General features: G+C 35.4%; 2 protein-coding genes and 1 pseudogene across 4 annotated transcripts; 1 reads left to right on the top strand and 2 right to left on the bottom strand.

Moving 5' to 3' along the window:
* Positions 1-546: 546 nt before the first annotated feature.
* Positions 547-2,128, bottom strand: LOC147497883 (ubiquitin-like modifier-activating enzyme atg7 pseudogene; annotated as a pseudogene). The gene is made up of 4 exons (XR_015196893.1): positions 2,027-2,128; positions 1,422-1,614; positions 898-1,040; positions 547-777 (listed from the first exon to the last, which is right to left on the bottom strand). The product of XR_015196893.1 is annotated as a ubiquitin-like modifier-activating enzyme atg7 pseudogene (transcript).
* A 2,586-nt stretch (positions 2,129-4,714) lies between these two features.
* LOC147497882 (sister chromatid cohesion protein PDS5 homolog B-like) lies at positions 4,715-10,107 on the top strand. Of its 2 annotated transcripts, XM_086559001.1 has the most exons (7): positions 4,715-4,938; positions 5,071-5,199; positions 6,036-6,175; positions 7,140-7,263; positions 7,621-7,767; positions 7,910-7,978; positions 9,123-9,202. In XM_086559001.1, the coding sequence occupies exons 1-5, from the start codon at positions 4,936-4,938 to the stop codon at positions 7,669-7,671; spliced, it is 447 nt and encodes a 148-aa protein (XP_086415127.1). In that variant the 5' UTR covers positions 4,715-4,935; the 3' UTR covers positions 7,672-7,767; positions 7,910-7,978; positions 9,123-9,202. The 2 variants fall into 2 exon arrangements, with proteins under 2 accessions (XP_086415127.1, XP_086415126.1); XM_086559000.1 differs by lacking the exons at positions 7,621-7,767; positions 7,910-7,978; positions 9,123-9,202 and adding an exon at positions 9,361-10,107.
* Positions 10,108-14,310: 4,203 nt separating this feature from the next.
* On the bottom strand, positions 14,311-15,805 carry LOC147497881 (metalloendoproteinase 2-MMP-like). Its single transcript, XM_086560180.1, has one exon. The coding sequence runs from the start codon at positions 15,523-15,525 to the stop codon at positions 14,419-14,421; it is 1,107 nt and encodes a 368-aa protein (XP_086416306.1). The 5' UTR covers positions 15,526-15,805; the 3' UTR covers positions 14,311-14,418.
* Between the last annotated feature and the right edge of the window lie 1,367 nt (positions 15,806-17,172).

The raw sequence follows: 17,172 nt of genomic DNA, 5'->3' as shown, positions 1-17,172 counted from the left end.
AATAAAATACCAAATGAGTATACACTCAATATTAAAGCTAAAGACTTAGGTTTTAAACTCAAGTTGAGCCCATAAAGAAAGATTTTTCGGATCTAGCCCCTCTAAAGACCATAAATTCATTGTCTTCTTTTCGTTAAATCCTTGTAAAACCCGAAACAAGTCTAATGACTCAACTACGATCATAGTAGTGGGACATAGATCTAATGAAGCAAAAGACAAAGTAATTATTCCACATAGTTACTCCACCGAGGTAGGCACATAGAACAGCTTCTTTGAATAGAAATTAGTTTGTAGGGCCAATGTCTTTGAGAGTTGAGATCTGCTCTTACGCCATCGAAGACATGGCGGTCACCACCAGATCTTTTCCTTCAAAGATGCGTTTAAAACAACTCAAAAGTTGCACCCTCTCCACTGACCTTTGTTAAGCTAGAGTTCGTCATTAGTTACAAGCGGTGACGGGGACTCGGCCTAGTACTCGAGAATAAACCATTTCTCATCGAGGAACCAATACCAATTAACAAAAAGAACAGATCTAAACATTTATATTTACCAGTACTCAGATATATAAAATTTAATTCTCGGTACCTCTTCTAGATTGAAGTAGATTGAAGCTGGCCTCAAATCAATCAAGGTTGCTAGAGGATCAACCTTCAGAGCAGGTAACGCAAACCGGTAGTTGAAGCTCGACTTTTTCAAATCAGCAAGAGAAATTAGAAGGAACCTTGAAAGTAAAGAACTATCCTCCACAGCTCTACCAGAACGGATGTCCTCCCAAATCTGAAAATCAGTGAATGTTGGTAAGACTTAAGAAGACGTACTATAGACGTAAGAATTTCTAAACATGTGGCTCGCCAAACAATCACTGTTATTTTGATTACAAGGAAACTTGAAAAATACCTTATTTGCTTCTGAATTCAACAAACTCTGTTTATCAAGGGCACGGAAGCTCTCCAATGTATTTGGATTGTAAAGGACACCTGGGACATGACATCGATTTCTGTTGCCGTGGACTATTGGTGCTTCTAATGATGATTGTTCACCTAACTCAGGCAATAAATTTAAGTTTAAACTTCAAATCGATCAACATCAGCAAATGTATCAACTTCAAAGTATCTCAAAAACTCTGAATGCGTCCATTTTAATTAGATTGATTGATAGTATGAGATCTTACTTAATTCCAGAAAGAAATGAACATTGAAGAACCTTTAGCAACACTGGTTTGAAAGGCAGTAAAGCTAGATCAGTATCGACTTCTTGTTGCAAGTTGCATATAAAAATTTAACAGTGTTGACAATTGAAGTCATAGGATTTTATAATGTATAAAGAAAATAACTACATCTAAAAGAAAAACGGAAAAGCTTCTACAGAACTTCATTAGACCAGGGCCACGACATTGAGAATTTGGGAAAGACAACACATACCATCTTGAAACGATAGCACACATGCGATGACGATATTATATATTAAACTCAAGACTGTTGAAACTCCAAGATAGATTCTCATAGCTGACAAATGGGGAATCCCAAATGCAAACAGAGCGCAAACAAATCCAGCCATCACAATGAAATACGGGAGCTTTAAGGCATGATCATCTGAGTACAGTACATACACAGCCTGCATTTCACAAGAATAAGGAAACCCTACTGTCATCCACAAACAACCATATGCGTATTCATTGATTTGCTTAGATAGGTTTTATGTGGAAATTAAAATATGACAGAGATAGAAACTATGAAAACACAAATTTACTGAGACAAACACTTCAGGAGCAACTGAAAGTAATGGCTGTATTAGAATGAAAAGCATCTTCTGAATTGGGAAATCGATCATCCCTTTTTGGGACTTCTTGTTCGTTTCCATTGCTTATACCCTTTATGTTACCTTTGCTTGGTTCTCCAGTATCCTTTGACTTTAGTAACAGCATGCATCCAAAGGCCGAAACAGTTTAAGAATGTCTACTTAAATATATTGCATCTAAATATTGATAGCTATGAATATCAACCTTGAATAATATAAGGTAAAGTACCTTTGGGAGAAAAACACAACGTTTTAGCTGGAAATTGAGGAAACCGGTGGTGTTTGCAGCTTAATGCAACGGGTAGCATCAACTCGTGAACCACGGGATTAAGAAATCTTGATTGTCTCCACATAGTTCTTCCACAATTGAGGTAATCATCTAAACTCTCATGTAAGTTTTCAAACCTTTGATGTTTAACTCAAGTTCATAAAAGTCTTCCAACTTTGAGGAGGCTTCGACTCTTGTCCACACTTTGAACACCTATGGAAGGGTAAGAAAGGCAACTAATCATTATTTGATTTACAACAACATCCCAGGGAGAGAGAGCTACAAATGATAGTCAAGCGAGATATCATTACCTGTGAGTGCAAGCATATATAAAAAAAAAAAAAAATCTTACAAAATGTTAAAAAGTATAAGGATGCAAAAGCGAGTGTGTTTACAATACACCATAACTAAAATAAAACCACCATAATCAAAAAGACCATCACTCCGGAAAAAAAAAAGCAAGCCAAGATGCGGCAATAATTCATAAGAAGTTGTATCTAGGTTTGGTGTCTAACTGAAACTTTTTTGACCAACATATAATTGCTGAACCCTTTACTTCAAATTTGCATGTAAATAGCAAAAGCAAAGACTAATGCTTAAATTTTCAACTGCTGAAAAATTATAAAACATTTGCACTTTTCAACAGATGACCATCATAGATCATTAATTCTAGTTGGACAGAGAAAATGTTTCCAGGGAGCCTATACCACACAACGTCAATTCTAGCAGAAAATACAAAATAGTTTATCTATTCTTATCTATCTCGTTCGTGATGATGAAGGACCGAGAGTATACCCGCAATGCGGCTTTGAAAGACATCGTTTTCTGGTCGGTAAAGCGATGATGAAGGACCGAGAAAAGATGTGCGGGGCACTTGAGCCATCAGATTGTACATTGGGAAGAAGCTTTCCATGTGCCAAAGATGAAGGTAGGAGCCTACCTCCAGTGTGGTCGTACCTACTACTTACATCGTTAAGCTTTCCCGCCTAAATTATCTTTTGGATAAACTTTGGGATCAATATTATTTGAAGCAAATGGCAGGTAAGATTTGCTGAGCGCCCCATTTTCCATTGAAGATTTAGCTTTGGAAGTTGATGCAGGTGATTGAAGAGATTGTGGAAGACATCTCTTCAGATATTGCTGAGATGAAAATTTTCCAAAAATATTGCCAGATATGTCTTTGTGGTGAGAGCTGACACTCCCATCAACATCCTCAACATGATTTGAGTGCCATTCCACTGAAGAAGATGCTCTTTGAGGCAATTGGTGATTTCGCGATGATCCAATGTAACCTGCGCATTCACGCAACAACATAATACTTGAGTAAGCCATTACAATGAAATATGAAGCAGTTTTGTGAATCCAAAATGTTGATACTCTACCATTTGACTGGGTGCTCGCAGTAGATGCCCACGATGGAAGCTTCACGGGAATTCTAGTAACAAAGAGATTCCATTGCTAAGGATGTTCCATTTTCCACACAAACTTCTATTTCACTTTCACTATCTGAGGATAATATATCTATAGGACCAGGATGTGCCATTAAACTTGAACAAACTTAGAATGTTGTCTCAATCTGCATCAAACAAAAATGACATAAATCATTAACAGGTTCTTGCAAGCAAATACGAACGTGTCCCTATGAAGTCTCTTGAAACAATCCTCGCAAGAATTTGCAACATTTTCTTGAGTCAAACCAGAGTAGCATATACGACATGGGTCCTAGAGTGGCGGGCCGCAGATCTGAGAAGAGAAGAAAGAGAATCAAACCTAAAAGTTTTTACCCTATATTATAGAAGAAAATGATATTGTGGAACTGTACCTAAAGTTAGAGAATAGCACACCACTTAGGATAGCTTGAAACAGCCATGTCACAACTTAGAAAAGACAATGGTAACCACTGGATGGAGGCCCTGCGGGCCCCACACCATTGTGTTTTATTATATATATTTTCATCCTAATTGAGAAATATGGCTAACTTTTGGATCTTTGGAAATTGATAAATTTAACTAATTTTTGGATCTTTCTGTACCCATACCTTTCGGGGTTAATTGAGTATATCAAATAAAAATAAGAAGAGATTTAAATACAAAATTAGAAAGATGGATTTAATACACAATACTTTTTTTGAAAAACAAAAAACAAGGATATGATGCAGAGACCGCCAGAATAACAAGCTCTCTAATTTCTCAACCTTTATTTTTTTTCATATTATTTTTGTATTCATGTTCATATCTTAGATGTGGTATACATAGATCCAACTAGTTAATCATGATGCATGTCATCCGGCGACTCTAAACTGATATATATAGTAGTTGTGTGTCTAGGAATTGTAGCATTCATTGGCTCACACTACACCATACTAGGATATTTGCAACACTCACCTTTTTGGCTTTGCAATGGTTATTTAGCGTTAGTAAGTTACCAACGCTATATAAGTGTTAGTAATGTTGTAAAGCGTTACTTTATTTTGGTGAATTTCTTGAATTAATTGCTAACGCTTTAAAATCATTTGAGAAGTGTTACAAATCCAAAAAACCAAAACAACATCGAAATTTCAAAAAGAGAAAACCTCGGTATGTCAAAATAGAAAACCTCTCTTTCTCTCTCACAGCCGCTAGGTTAGGGTTTTCTTATCTTTGTTGGTGACCCTTGTTCCTCTTTCTCTCCTTCAACCCCTCGTCCTCTTCCCCATATGATATCTTGTTATAGGATACCTTGAGTCTTCAGTGAGGAGTTATACCTAAAGGCTTGTATTACCAAAAACAAAGGCCGGGGTGGTTGCTATGAATTTTCTGTGGAGTTTTGGAAGTATATTTTTTCCCTTAACGGTTTATGAACTCGTTAGCTATGAATTTCTCTGATTCTAAATGGTATTTCTCTGTGATTTTAGGATCTCATTATAGATGTTATATGATCTCAAAATGTAATTGTACCATGTTGTGCGTTCTTCTTTCCATTTGGATTTGCTTTAATAATCAATTCCACTTCTTGTACTTCTCCAGGAGGCACTTTTAAATGGGGTACACAATAAACATCCACTTTTCGAGTTCCTGAGAATACTTTCCATAAAATGCTCGTTCAACATATTTGGGTCAGAGCACTTGGAGGCATCATCAGTCAATCTACTTATGGTAAACAACCTTCTCAATTCAAACATATCCCTCTACCTGTTGCTACCCCTCTCTCCTGGTGGCTTGTGCTGGTCTTCTTCCCGCTTCTCATCTTGGGCTCCCGATGTGTGTGGTGAATTAATTTGTTGTTATGTGTAGAATGAGTTGAATTTCCACCTTATTCATTCCCCTCAACAAAATATAGTCCAATTTGAATGTTCAAATCCATTAGATGGTTAGTTAATTGTGAAAATGTGCAGGACGAACTCCTTAACTTGTTTTACTACTTTTCGTCAGTCTAAAAGTATTGGAATGACTCCTTTATTGTCAGGGTGATCAGTCATTCTGAATAATTGTCTTAGAAGCATCAAGAATAGTGAACGTTTGTGACCATCGACATTGAAGTTGGCCTTTAAGTCGTTGGTTTGTGGTATGAAACATTGTAAGTCTCTTTCCTCGTGGATGTGTGCATATATATTGGCCTGGGATTTGTAGGATAATAAAAGCTTGGCTAATGAAGTCTATTATATTAATCGGGCCTAGATGTGAATAGTTGAGATTGATTCTTGTTTAAAAAAAAAAGAAAAAATAATAATTCTTGTTTGGGTGTAGTTACTTCATGTAATTCTTGATCTTATCATCCATCATAACCTTGAGGGTCTGTATGCTTCTGTTAACATCTTCATGCGTTTATCTTGCCTTCTATACTAATGTTAAACCATTTGTCATTATTTAATTTTTTCTTTTAGTATGATACTTTGATTTATGTTATTTTGATTTACTTTTTATATTCAAATATGCATTGGTAGAAGATAGTCGTTACTAACTATGAATCTTCCATTAATTACTTGAGCTAGAATGTTGTAAGCGTTTGTCCTTCCTTACTGAGAGGATCTGAAGATCAATTAGGGATGCTGTTGTCTGAGGAGGAACACCCATTTTTTGATAAGCTGCTTCAGATATTAGTGAAGGCAAGCCGAAAAGCAATTGAACTCAGGCAAGTTTGTTTCCAAGAATGAAATATTTGTTATGCTTGATGTCTTCTTTTCTTCCAATTTAAATCCTTTTAGATGCGCTAGCAAGAAAGTTTACTCTAATGCAGTTTGAGGTACAATTTGACAAGTGGAAAAGTAACAAAGAAAAATAGATTAAGAAATGAGCCATTTCCTTTTATAAGGGCAAAGGCGGGGTTTGAGTCCCCTTTTAATTAACTTTGTATAGTCATTGCATGCGTGAAACTGGGACCTGACTTTGTTAGAGCATTGTGAGTGACCGTTAATAGTATCAATTAGAATATTTCTGACCATTAAGGACACAGAACAGCTGATTAAACTATTATAAATAAAATAGGTACACGAGTTGAATGTATACGGGTAACCAGCTTGCTAACTGGTGTATAGGAAGTGGCTCTGTAGCAATCTCTGAGGCTCACGTACTTCATACATGATTTTCAAAAGCAACAATCTTGTGATAGCATATTCTTTTCATTGACTTACCTGTATGCAGATAAAACAATGACATTGCCAAACCTATTTATTATAAAACGAAATGTCTTTTCATCTAATGGTAATATACTAATATGTCTCTTCATCTAAAAGTTATCCTCATTTAACTGACTTAATTACTTATCCTAAATTTATTGTTTATATGTGGTTTACTTTAAAATGATCCAGGAATTTAGGTTGTCTAATGCTTGACTGAAGATATTAGCTAAGTTTAGTGAAAATGGTGAGATGCAATTAATGTGCCAACACCAATTTAGGCGTGGCTAAAGATTTGAGTTGTTTTATAGATATACTTAAATCAAAGCTTATTTTACAATTAAAATTGGTTGAAGTGTTTCTTGAGTCACTTATGATTCTACTCGAGATAGTGATTGACTTCTTTTTACCTACAATTTCCTTCATGTTTAAGTTTTACAATATCAGTACCAGCTTTAACTCTTTGATATTTGTCTTTAGTGCTATTTATCCTTTCCTGGAGAGGGCATGCTTGGAGGGAACTCGTTTGCAGTCAAAGTATGCCATTTCTGCTATTTCTGCATTTGGTGGTGCTTCTGGTCAAGCTTTCTCGAGTTTATATAAGGTATTCTTTAGCTTTGGGTTATAAAGAAAGTTGATATTGAGAATGAGATGTTTGATAGTTTATTATGTTAAAACTTCATTCTAGCAAAGCTGAATTTATTGTGAAGGTACAAAATACTTCGTTTATGTTAATATTGTTCTTTGTTGGATACTTCGTTAAATTGTTAATACTTCGTTTAGATGTTATAGTGTTCCTTGAGTTTTGAAAAGCTAGTTACTCGGAAAGTTTCTTAGTTTTTGGCATGTAATACTGTTCTTGATGGTAAGTTGGGATGAAAAGGGGTAAATGACCTCTCTAAAACCCTTGCTTACCTACCCAAAAAAAAATGTTATTTACAGTTGATTTTCCTCATTTCAGAAACTGGTTGATTCTCTTCGTGCTAGGAGAAATATCTCTACAGTGTTGTAGTCTCTGGGCTGTATTGCACAGTGTTCTGTGTTAATATTTGAATCCCGGGAAAAAAAGATTAAACGTATCATTCAAACAATTTTTCATGAAACAGATGTAAGTTATTCTTTTCATTTTTCTTAATTTCTCAGTAATTTGTCAGTCGTGATGGATATTTTTCTGAAAGTATATTTTTTCTTTTCATTTTATAGGCTTTCATAAACTTAATGGGTCCATATATGAACTTTTCCTTGTTTAGGTGCAATTGTCAAATGATCACCCTGTATTAGATTTGGATCCTGGTTGCAGCAATTCTTGCAGACTCAAGGTTAGTATGGGAAGAGGAATTATGCAATTAAGTTATTACTTATTAGCTTCTAATTTAGGACTTCTACTTTTATTGGGAACATTGGTACCTAATATGTACCTCTTGAGTACTTTCATGTAGTAACTGTTCATGTTATTTGATTCATTTGCTTCCATTTTTCTCTGTTATATTATGTAACTTATAGTATGTATGAAATTACACATGAAGCATATTTAGTTATTTACCTGAAGGACTAACATTATTGAATTTGGGCATTTAACTCGAAACTAATTGGCATTTGACTCAAAAAACACTGTGGCATGGACATCTCCTAAGCGACTATTTTATTGGAAAGGATAGCTATCAAGGAAAGTATTCATTTTGTAAGGTCATATAGTCTTTTAAGATTTCTCCCCTTGAGGCAAGCAGTAGGGGCACAAGCCTCCAGTCTTATATAGGGTTTGGTAGTTCGCAGACTTAACTGCACTTTACACGTATGGTGTGCCTCCTTTTGGCTTTATTGCCTGTGGAAATATTTCTCTGCACTTGTGATGTGGGATTTCGTGCACCATCATCCCTTAAATGAAGCTCCTATCTAAAATGGTAAAATGAGATAACGACTTTATAAACAAGACATGCATATTCTATGTTGACATGTTGTGTAGGGTGTTCTGCATAGTGAAACGGGTTGTGTCTTCACATAACAAAGTATCTTTTGGCATGCTTTCAGAAAAAAGATATTACTTAGGCATACCTAATTGCCTAAGTATCTTTTGGCACGGTTCGTGGGTACCCTCATTGTTTATATATATTACGGAGCAATGGATCACATGACCCTCATTGTTCTTTATGACCCGCTATACTAACTCTACAAGGACGCGTGGCTCGACCACGTGTCAATGTCTTCACAATTTATCATTATTTATTGACTTTTTAGGTTTGGTTTTCCCTATTGGTGGACTACTCGGTATTTGAGTTTGCATTGTGCTTAAGAAATATAAAACCGGTTAGACAAATCTTTCGTACAACTCTTTCTTACCTTTTTTTATCACACTTACCAAAAAACTCGGGTACTCGATTTAAATGCAATTTCTTCTCTGATTTGGAAAATACAAAAATATTGGTCATCCAATTGTTCCCAGGTCAGCTAATGGTGTTGTTCTAGGTGGCTCTTGCTCATGGGATTGTGATTGGGGGAGGTGCATCTCTAATGGTTCCAATGAAATTCTCGGTTGTCACAGAAAACCGTGAGTTTTTCGAGTTTCGCTTTACAATCATATAGATCCAATTCGAGTTCTTTTACATTGCTTGCATCAGTGATGCTTGTGCGCTGATTGTTTGTTTTTTATTTTGTTGTTTTGGAGGCTATTCACAAAGTTAGAGATTACATTTTCCATGTGTAGGTTTTTTCAATGCCAGAAGCCAGTATTGGGTTCCACACTAACTGCAGTTTTTCCTACATACTTTCTCACCTTCCGGGGCATATGGGTAAGAATGAAATTATTTACCCATGGCATATTTGCAACGCTTAAAAAGCGTTGCGAAAATTATTAGCATTGGTTTTTTGCCGTTGCAAATAGCCTGTTATGGTGTAGTGTCATCACCCTGGAACAAAATCCTAGCTCCGCCACTGTTTGCTTCCTCTGCATTCCCTGCTTCAAATTTCCTAATGGCTGCCCCTCTCAGAGCACCTTCCCCATCCCATGCTAGATCCCCAGTTGTAGCACATCTAGATTCCCTGAACTAAGCATCATCAAAATGTATTACAATGGTATCATGCTCAATCAATGGAAATATGTTATTATATGACACATAATTATTCAAAAGTGGAGTTTGTATGTTATTAGAATCTCCAACTCCCTGGTTGTCACTGAACGCTTTAAGGCATCTATTCCAAATGGCATAAGCTCTCCTTATCAAGTTTTCTCTATTAATGACTTTGCCTTCAAGTTTAGCCTTGTTCATCATATCCCATATCTTCTACAAGATGAAGAAAGCAAGAACTCCCTTTTCTGCAATGACGGGGTTCTCATCCCTGCTCCACTCTAATAGGAGATCCAGCCAATCTCTAATGGTGTTCTCAGCCATGTATTCTATTTGATCCAAACTAGATGGTTTTTGTCCATTCACACTAGCTTAAAGAAAATATGGATAGGATTCTCTTGATCAGTCTACCAGAAGGGACATGTGTATTCCCTTTTTAAATTACTTCTCTTAAGAACATCCCATGTAGGGAGAATATGCATACACATCTTCCAGAGAAGAAGTACCTTGATTGCAGGATGGTATAAGAGTTTTCCATATGTTCTTTATAGACCCTGGATTAAAGGAGGAATTGAATGGCACTCCTGCCATAAATCTCTTTTCAGCAATTGATAAGCAGACTTTATAGATAGGATCCCATTTCTGGTTCCTACTCATCTAACTTTATCATCTCTAGCATGTTGTGTTAGTAGGCCGGTCTGATAACAACTTGCTTTATCATAGAACCTATAGCATATGGGAATAGATGATCAATTATATTAGAATCCCACCCACTGTTGTCAGCTAACACCAGACCCACCACCCTTAAGTTCTCAAGATCATGTATGTCAGGTACAATAGGAGCATTATTCAGAAGGATCCAAGGTTGGCTCATCACACTTACCTTTTCCCCCTTCCCAATACTCTAAATTATACCAGATTTGATGTAGTTGGCTATTCTATGAGCACCCTTTCCATAACCAAGAAGCATAAAGTGGTGGATCTTCTTTGATATCAAACAAGTTTTTTCCATAGGTTGCCAAAAAACGTTTTGGCCCAAATAGAAGAAGTATCAGTGAGAGCTTTCCAAGACAGCTTGGCTAACATGACCTTGTTATTCATGTCACCAACTTTTTTAAAGCCTAAACCACCCAAGGCTTCCATATGTTATCCCACACAATGGTGTATATGGATGTTTTTGCTATCATCTGTGTCATGCCACCAAAAATTCCTACATGCCTTATCAATCTTCTCACATGTAGAATTTGGAAGAATATAGGTAGACATTGCAAAGAGACGTGTGCCTTAAACCACAACTTGAATGAGAATAGTCCTACCAGCTTGTGATAATTAAGACTTTGGTTCTCCAACCTTTGATTTTTGCATGGACTTTATCCACTAGATAATCAAAATCCTCACTTTTTTTTTAGATAATACAATGGGTACACCTAGATACTTATCTTTCTTTTAAAATAATTTCATTTTCCAAAATCTTTTTATGCCTATTATATACATTCTTACTACAAAAAATACTAGACTTATCATAGTATGTTAATATTTGGGTTAGTTGGACTTACCCCCCCGGTTGCAAGATCCAACGGCTACGAGATGAAGTTTTTTTTTTTTTCCAGATGAAGACACATGACCATTGTATCTTACAAATGGGGTGGGGGGTGTAACTAACCCATCATCTTTTGTCTAGAGGCATCACAATAATTTGCTAAAATATTCTTGAGCTTTCCAATTTATTTATCAAGATTAGCTTTAGTGAACAAAATAAGATCATCAGCATATAAGAGATGAGTAATAGATGGTGCATTTCTTCTAATCTTTATACCATAACTATCACCATTGTATTCGATCAGCATTGTCAATCATTATAGAGAGAGTTTCATAAACAAGAATAAATAAATATGGGGGTATGGGGAGAGAGGATCTCTCTGTCTAAGGCCCCTTTCAGGAGTGATCTTATCAAGAGGGGAGCCATTAAGAAGAGCTTTGAAAGAAACAATGGATAAACATTGGGAGATGAGGATCAGAGTCTCTATTTTTCACTAAAACCAAGTTTGTTAAAAATATTATCTATAGAGGACAATTCTACTCTATCGTCATAAGATTTAGCCATATCCATCTTAAGAGCTACAAAACCATTATTTGTTCTCATATGTTTCATATTATGGGAAATCTCACAAGCCATACCAATATTATCCCCTATACTACTACATTTTTATGAAAGCTCCTTAGAAAGGAGACACAATCTTCTTTATGTTAATTTTTAGTCTATTAGCTAAAAGCTTAGATATAATCTATAACATACGTTACACAAGCCAATGGGCCTATACTTAGACATGTGATCAGGATTAGATATTTTAGGGATTAAAGCTATAAAAGTTTCATTTATACTAGAATTCATATAACCATGAATAAAACAATTCCTGACACAATCAATAATACTAGGACCTATAACATCCCAATTAACATTGTTGATAATAAAAAAAAAAAAAAAAATACCTTGGAACCATCAGGTCTAAGGGGAGAGCTTTTTAACTACATGCCAAACATCTTCCCCAGAGCGACAAGTAGTGAGAATATCATTTTATCTATCAGTAATACAATGATTAAAAATATTAAGGATATTATCATTTTTAATAGGATTATCATATTTAGAGATATTATCAAAATAATCATTAATAGTTTGTCCAACCACTTTTCTCCCCTCATTCCATGTACCCTCATTATCTTTTATTTTTTAAATATTATTTCTCCGTCTTCTATACACAGTTGATAATGGAAAAAAAAAAATTAATTCCCCTGTCTAATCCAATGTTGACTGGATTTTTGTTTCCAGAAAATTCCTTCTTTTTCATACCAGTCAAAAAACCGTATTTTTAAAACCTTTGCTTTTTCATGCTTTTTGGGATTAAAATGTTGTTGTAAGTGTAGGGGTGCAAACGGATAGGTTCGGATGTGGATATGCCTGTATCCGAATCCGAATCCGAAAATTTATACCGATATCCGAATCCGAATCCGACGGATAGTGAAAAATTTATCCAAATCCAATTTCGGATATCTGAAATGGATATCGGATAATAACCGATCCGAAAATTAAAATTAATTAAAATTTTATTTGCTTTAAATAATTCATTTTACCACTATAAAAACTAATATAAATATATATATTTGTTATTTATTATTATTATTTTGTTATTATAGTTTTATATTATTAGTTTATGATTTTATATAATATTTTATACAATAAAAAATGAATAAATTAATTATATATAATAACTATTAATTTTTTAAATCGGATCGGATATTATCGGATGCGGATATATAAAGATATCGAATCCGTATCCAAAACCATTAGGACATAAAACAATATCCGAATCGAATCGAATCGAATCGAAATTTTCAGATAATATCCAATTTTTCGAATACGAATTCGAATCGGATTCGAATATTTGGATATCCACTTGCACCCCTATGTAAGTGTAAGGAATTTATATTTTCTTTCCTTCCCCTAAATATGGTCATTATAGGAAATCCAATATTTTAGGATATATGCTAAATATTGGTTTCTATCTTGCACAAGATTGTGCAATATCCTCTGCCTTGATGTACGGCTGAAATTAAGGAAATCCTAATTGGTAGAATCGGTCCTCTCTCCACCTATAAGTAAAAGCTTTTGTTCATCACAAAAAATTAACTTCACAAAATTCAACACATTAAGATTTGTAGGCAAGGAGAGAGAAACAGATCTATTTTCTGGCGATTAAAGCATTCAATCAATAACAACATCGGACAGCAGGATCAACAAGCTCTCTACATCAGGATGTCTGGAGGTAACATTTAAATTGTTTTTGATCAATCCTACATGTGATTATTATGTAGTTCACGATCTTAGGATTCATGTTAAGAAATATCTAATAGTAAGACTCTGTCAAGATCCTTTTGTATTTTTTTAATATTATAAAAAATGTTTCCAAATAAACACTTTTTTGTTCCATTTTTTCAAACTTTTCTCTATATTTTTAAGTTTGTGAGTAACATTCCAGTCAGGAAAATCATAAGTCACAACATTCCAAGCACTATCACATATCATAAAACCTAAAGGGTCTATAATTATGTAACACTATTATTACAAGTTTAATATATGTAGGGTTATCATTGGAAGAAAAAAAATGGTTGTTATCTCACTTTCCATATTGTTTGTTGGTCACGTACATGCGGCACTCACACTGTAAGGCTAGAACAACAATGAAGAGTTGGTGCGTGGCTGTGAAATCATAATCAATCCAACAATACAATGACAGCGATGGCTACTAACCTTCTCAATGAGTTATAGGATTCTGGTTCAAATTTATGATCGTATCAATGTGTTTTGGTAATTAATTTTATGTTCATATCAATTGAGGGTAGTTGTGCATCCCAAAAAAATTAAAATTAGGATGTATTAAAATATTAATTAATAACTAAAAAAGGAGATACCAAAAGGAGTAAAAAAAAGAAAAACAAATTGAGGTTAGTTGAAATACTTTGTCAACCATTTGACAAATTCGATCCGTTAAGACCGAATTTGCACCAAATTCAAAGCTAATAAAGTTGTGTACTTGGCAAAAAAATGTGTATACATTTTCTAAATCATAATATACAAACTCTATAAATCATCTGAAAATTAAAAAAACAATAAACAATAAAAGAACAGTTTCAGTATTTATCTACAACACCAATAATAGACCTCCAATAAAAAAACCCAAAACCCAACAAACTCCCAGAACAGAAGAACGGACCCCACCATCATTTGTATCTCTCTCCTGATTCGATGGAGAAGCGTTAGAACCGTTAAAATTGGGATTGCTGCCATACAGAGTCTGTATACCCACCACGTCATCATTCGCTAGCTCAATTTTCTTAATACCAGTTGAAATAGTGGGAAACATGATTGCCTCTTGAACTGACGAGTGCCCTAAACCAAGCAAATGCCCGATCTCATGCACCGCAACTGATTCTAAATCAATAGCACCATTCGATCCAGAAGTCGACACGTCACCATCCGCGACCCAACTTTCCGCTCCGTCTAAATGTAACCGTCCATCAGGCGGCGAAAATGCATGTGCCAATGTACCTAATACCCCATCGAACGGCTCTCCATCACCATGATTACCGGCAAAAAATCCAATCGTGATATCAGCTCTATTGTAATTTTGTGTCTCGTTAAAAGTCAATGGTGTTACTTTTGACCATTTAGCAAAAGCACGAGCAAAAATAGCTTTGACTGAATCCGTTAGCTGATTTTCAGGCTCGAAAGCGTATGTCAAGTCTTGATTCCAACTCGGCCATCTCGGCCGATTTGGAAAAAATGAAAAATGCGCGACTGAGTGAAGATTCACCGAATTCGCATTTTTCATTTCAGTACCAGACTTCATGGTACTGGTACCATTTATAATATCCGCAACACCACATCTAGGCTGTACAATTTGTTGAAGAGTAGAGCTATCGAGGATGCCTGTTCCGTTGAGATTGAAATTCAGTTGGTATGTTTTGAGTGCCAATTCGAGTGAGTCGTCAAAGTCATCAGTGAAGTTATTGATGGAGTCTGGTATGTAACCAAATTGGTGAAAATATTTCTTGATTTTAGCTAGACCATCAACTTTATCACCTATTTGACAACCTGATAAGTTTTTGAAAGAATCCCAAGAAGTAGGAAAAGTGATGTTTGGGAGATTAGTGATATTTGGGAAGAAAGAAGGGAAAGAAGATGTTGGGGTTGGGATAGAGAAGAGAAGGAGAAGAAGCAGTGGAGAAATGAAGAAGTGGGTGTTCATGGTTCTGATTGTTTATTGTGGAGAAATGAAGAAGTTGGGTGGGATGTCAAGGATTTAAGAGATTGGTATTTGATTGATTTTTCTTGGTTTGACCGAAATGAGTTAATAAGGAATTTCTTGGAAGCCGGCAGGTGTAGTTTAATACTCGAAGAAGTGTTAAAAGGATCAATCAACCACATGTGTTGACCTTTTGTACTTGTCTTCACAACTTCTGGAAACAAAACCACAAGTATTGTGAAAAATTCGTAGAATTCATCTGGTTCAAGTATTTTAGTTGTTAACCAACTTTTCTTTATGTTTGTTAGCTAACCACGTACATGCGTAGTCAGTTGACACATAGTGTAGATGATCTTTCGTGTATGACCAATTCATTTGTGAAAACAGTATATGAATTATGAACTAAATTTGGCCAAATCAGAGGAATCTAAAGAACTTGTTTTTCATTTCGGTCACTTTCATAAGAGTCTCGGGGCAAGAAATAATTTTTTTCAGAAATTTGGAATCGCTGGGATGAACAACTAATCAAAGGAATACTCCTTACCAAACAAAAAAAACTAATCAAAAGAATACCCAAGATCAATAAAAATATCACATCTGATAAGTATTTGGGTGACCCTTTGTTGCTTTCAACAAGATTGCCAAGAAATCACAACATGGGTTCTCCAAAGAACGGAAGGTTGGCGAGCAAAATTTCTCTAGCACGCAGCCAAGAAAGAGTGAACACGTTCTTATTTTGAAATATCTATGTTCCAGATGACAAAAATAATTATTAAAAAAATAAGGGTTAACTAGTATTACCTCCCACTAGATGACCCAATTAGGATTTCCCCCCCACTAGATGAGAAATTAGGGTCTCCCCCCTAAATACACACAAAAAAAAAGTCAAAGTGGGTTGACCGAAATTTTTTTGTGTGTATTTGTATTTCCCATCTAGTGGGAAAAAATCCTAATTAGTTCATCCCAAAAATACTAGTTCACCCAAAAAATAAAATCAACACTTTCTTATTTAAACAAAGAAATCAGTTTTTAGAGTATCTTTAGGAGAGACAATATCTTAGCATCAAACACCAAATTTTCAATAATTTAGTGTTTTTCCATCTTCAAGAGAGATACATGTTGATGAAAACAACAAAAAAACACAAAATCGGCGAAAATTTAGTATTTGCTTTGGTGCTGTATCAAATCTCTCTCGCGGCTTTAGATAAACCACGCGGTTTTGCGAACACTTTGTGGGCTTCGGTGTTAGTTTGGGCCCCTGTATCGTAGTGTTTCGAACACCAAATTTTGATGTGTCACGGTTTACCGAAAACCGTACGGTTTACGGCTTGGGCTTGGTCTCTTAGCGGTTTTGCGAAAGCCGTGTGTGGTGTTTCGACCCCTACCTACGTGGCAAACATCCATTAGTAGGGGTCTCTATTTTATTCATTTAATCGACAGGGCTAAAGCCCAATTTGCAATACCTGTGGATCATATGCGGGCGAATTAACTCTCATGTGTCTAAAACCTGAACCTTAGCCACATGGCTTGCCACTAATGTACCTTGATTTATGTCCAGATTCATTTCTTATCAAAGAGATAATTATCAGTTGAGAGTTATAGTCTATCACAATTACTTGAGCTACAAGGACTCTCTACTCTACCTATATA

This window comes from Coptis chinensis, chromosome 5, assembly GCF_015680905.1.
Source record: "Coptis chinensis isolate HL-2020 chromosome 5, ASM1568090v1, whole genome shotgun sequence".
Taxonomy (NCBI): Eukaryota; Viridiplantae; Streptophyta; class Magnoliopsida; order Ranunculales; family Ranunculaceae; genus Coptis; species Coptis chinensis.
Note: the sequence above shows the minus strand (reverse complement) of the source record. Positions and strands in the feature narration are given on the sequence as shown.

Bases quoted from the DNA above. Each gene is read 5' to 3' on its own strand.
- LOC147497882 (XM_086559000.1), top strand. The intron at 5,200-6,035 runs GTAAACAACCTT...TACTTGAGCTAG, and splicing joins CATCAGTCAATCTACTTATG to AATGTTGTAAGCGTTTGTCC. The intron at 7,264-9,360 runs GTATTCTTTAGC...TTCCATGTGTAG, and splicing joins CTTTCTCGAGTTTATATAAG to GTTTTTTCAATGCCAGAAGC.
- LOC147497881 (XM_086560180.1), bottom strand. From the start codon at position 15,525: ATGAACACCCACTTCTTCATTTCTCCACTGCTTCTTCTCCTTCTCTTC.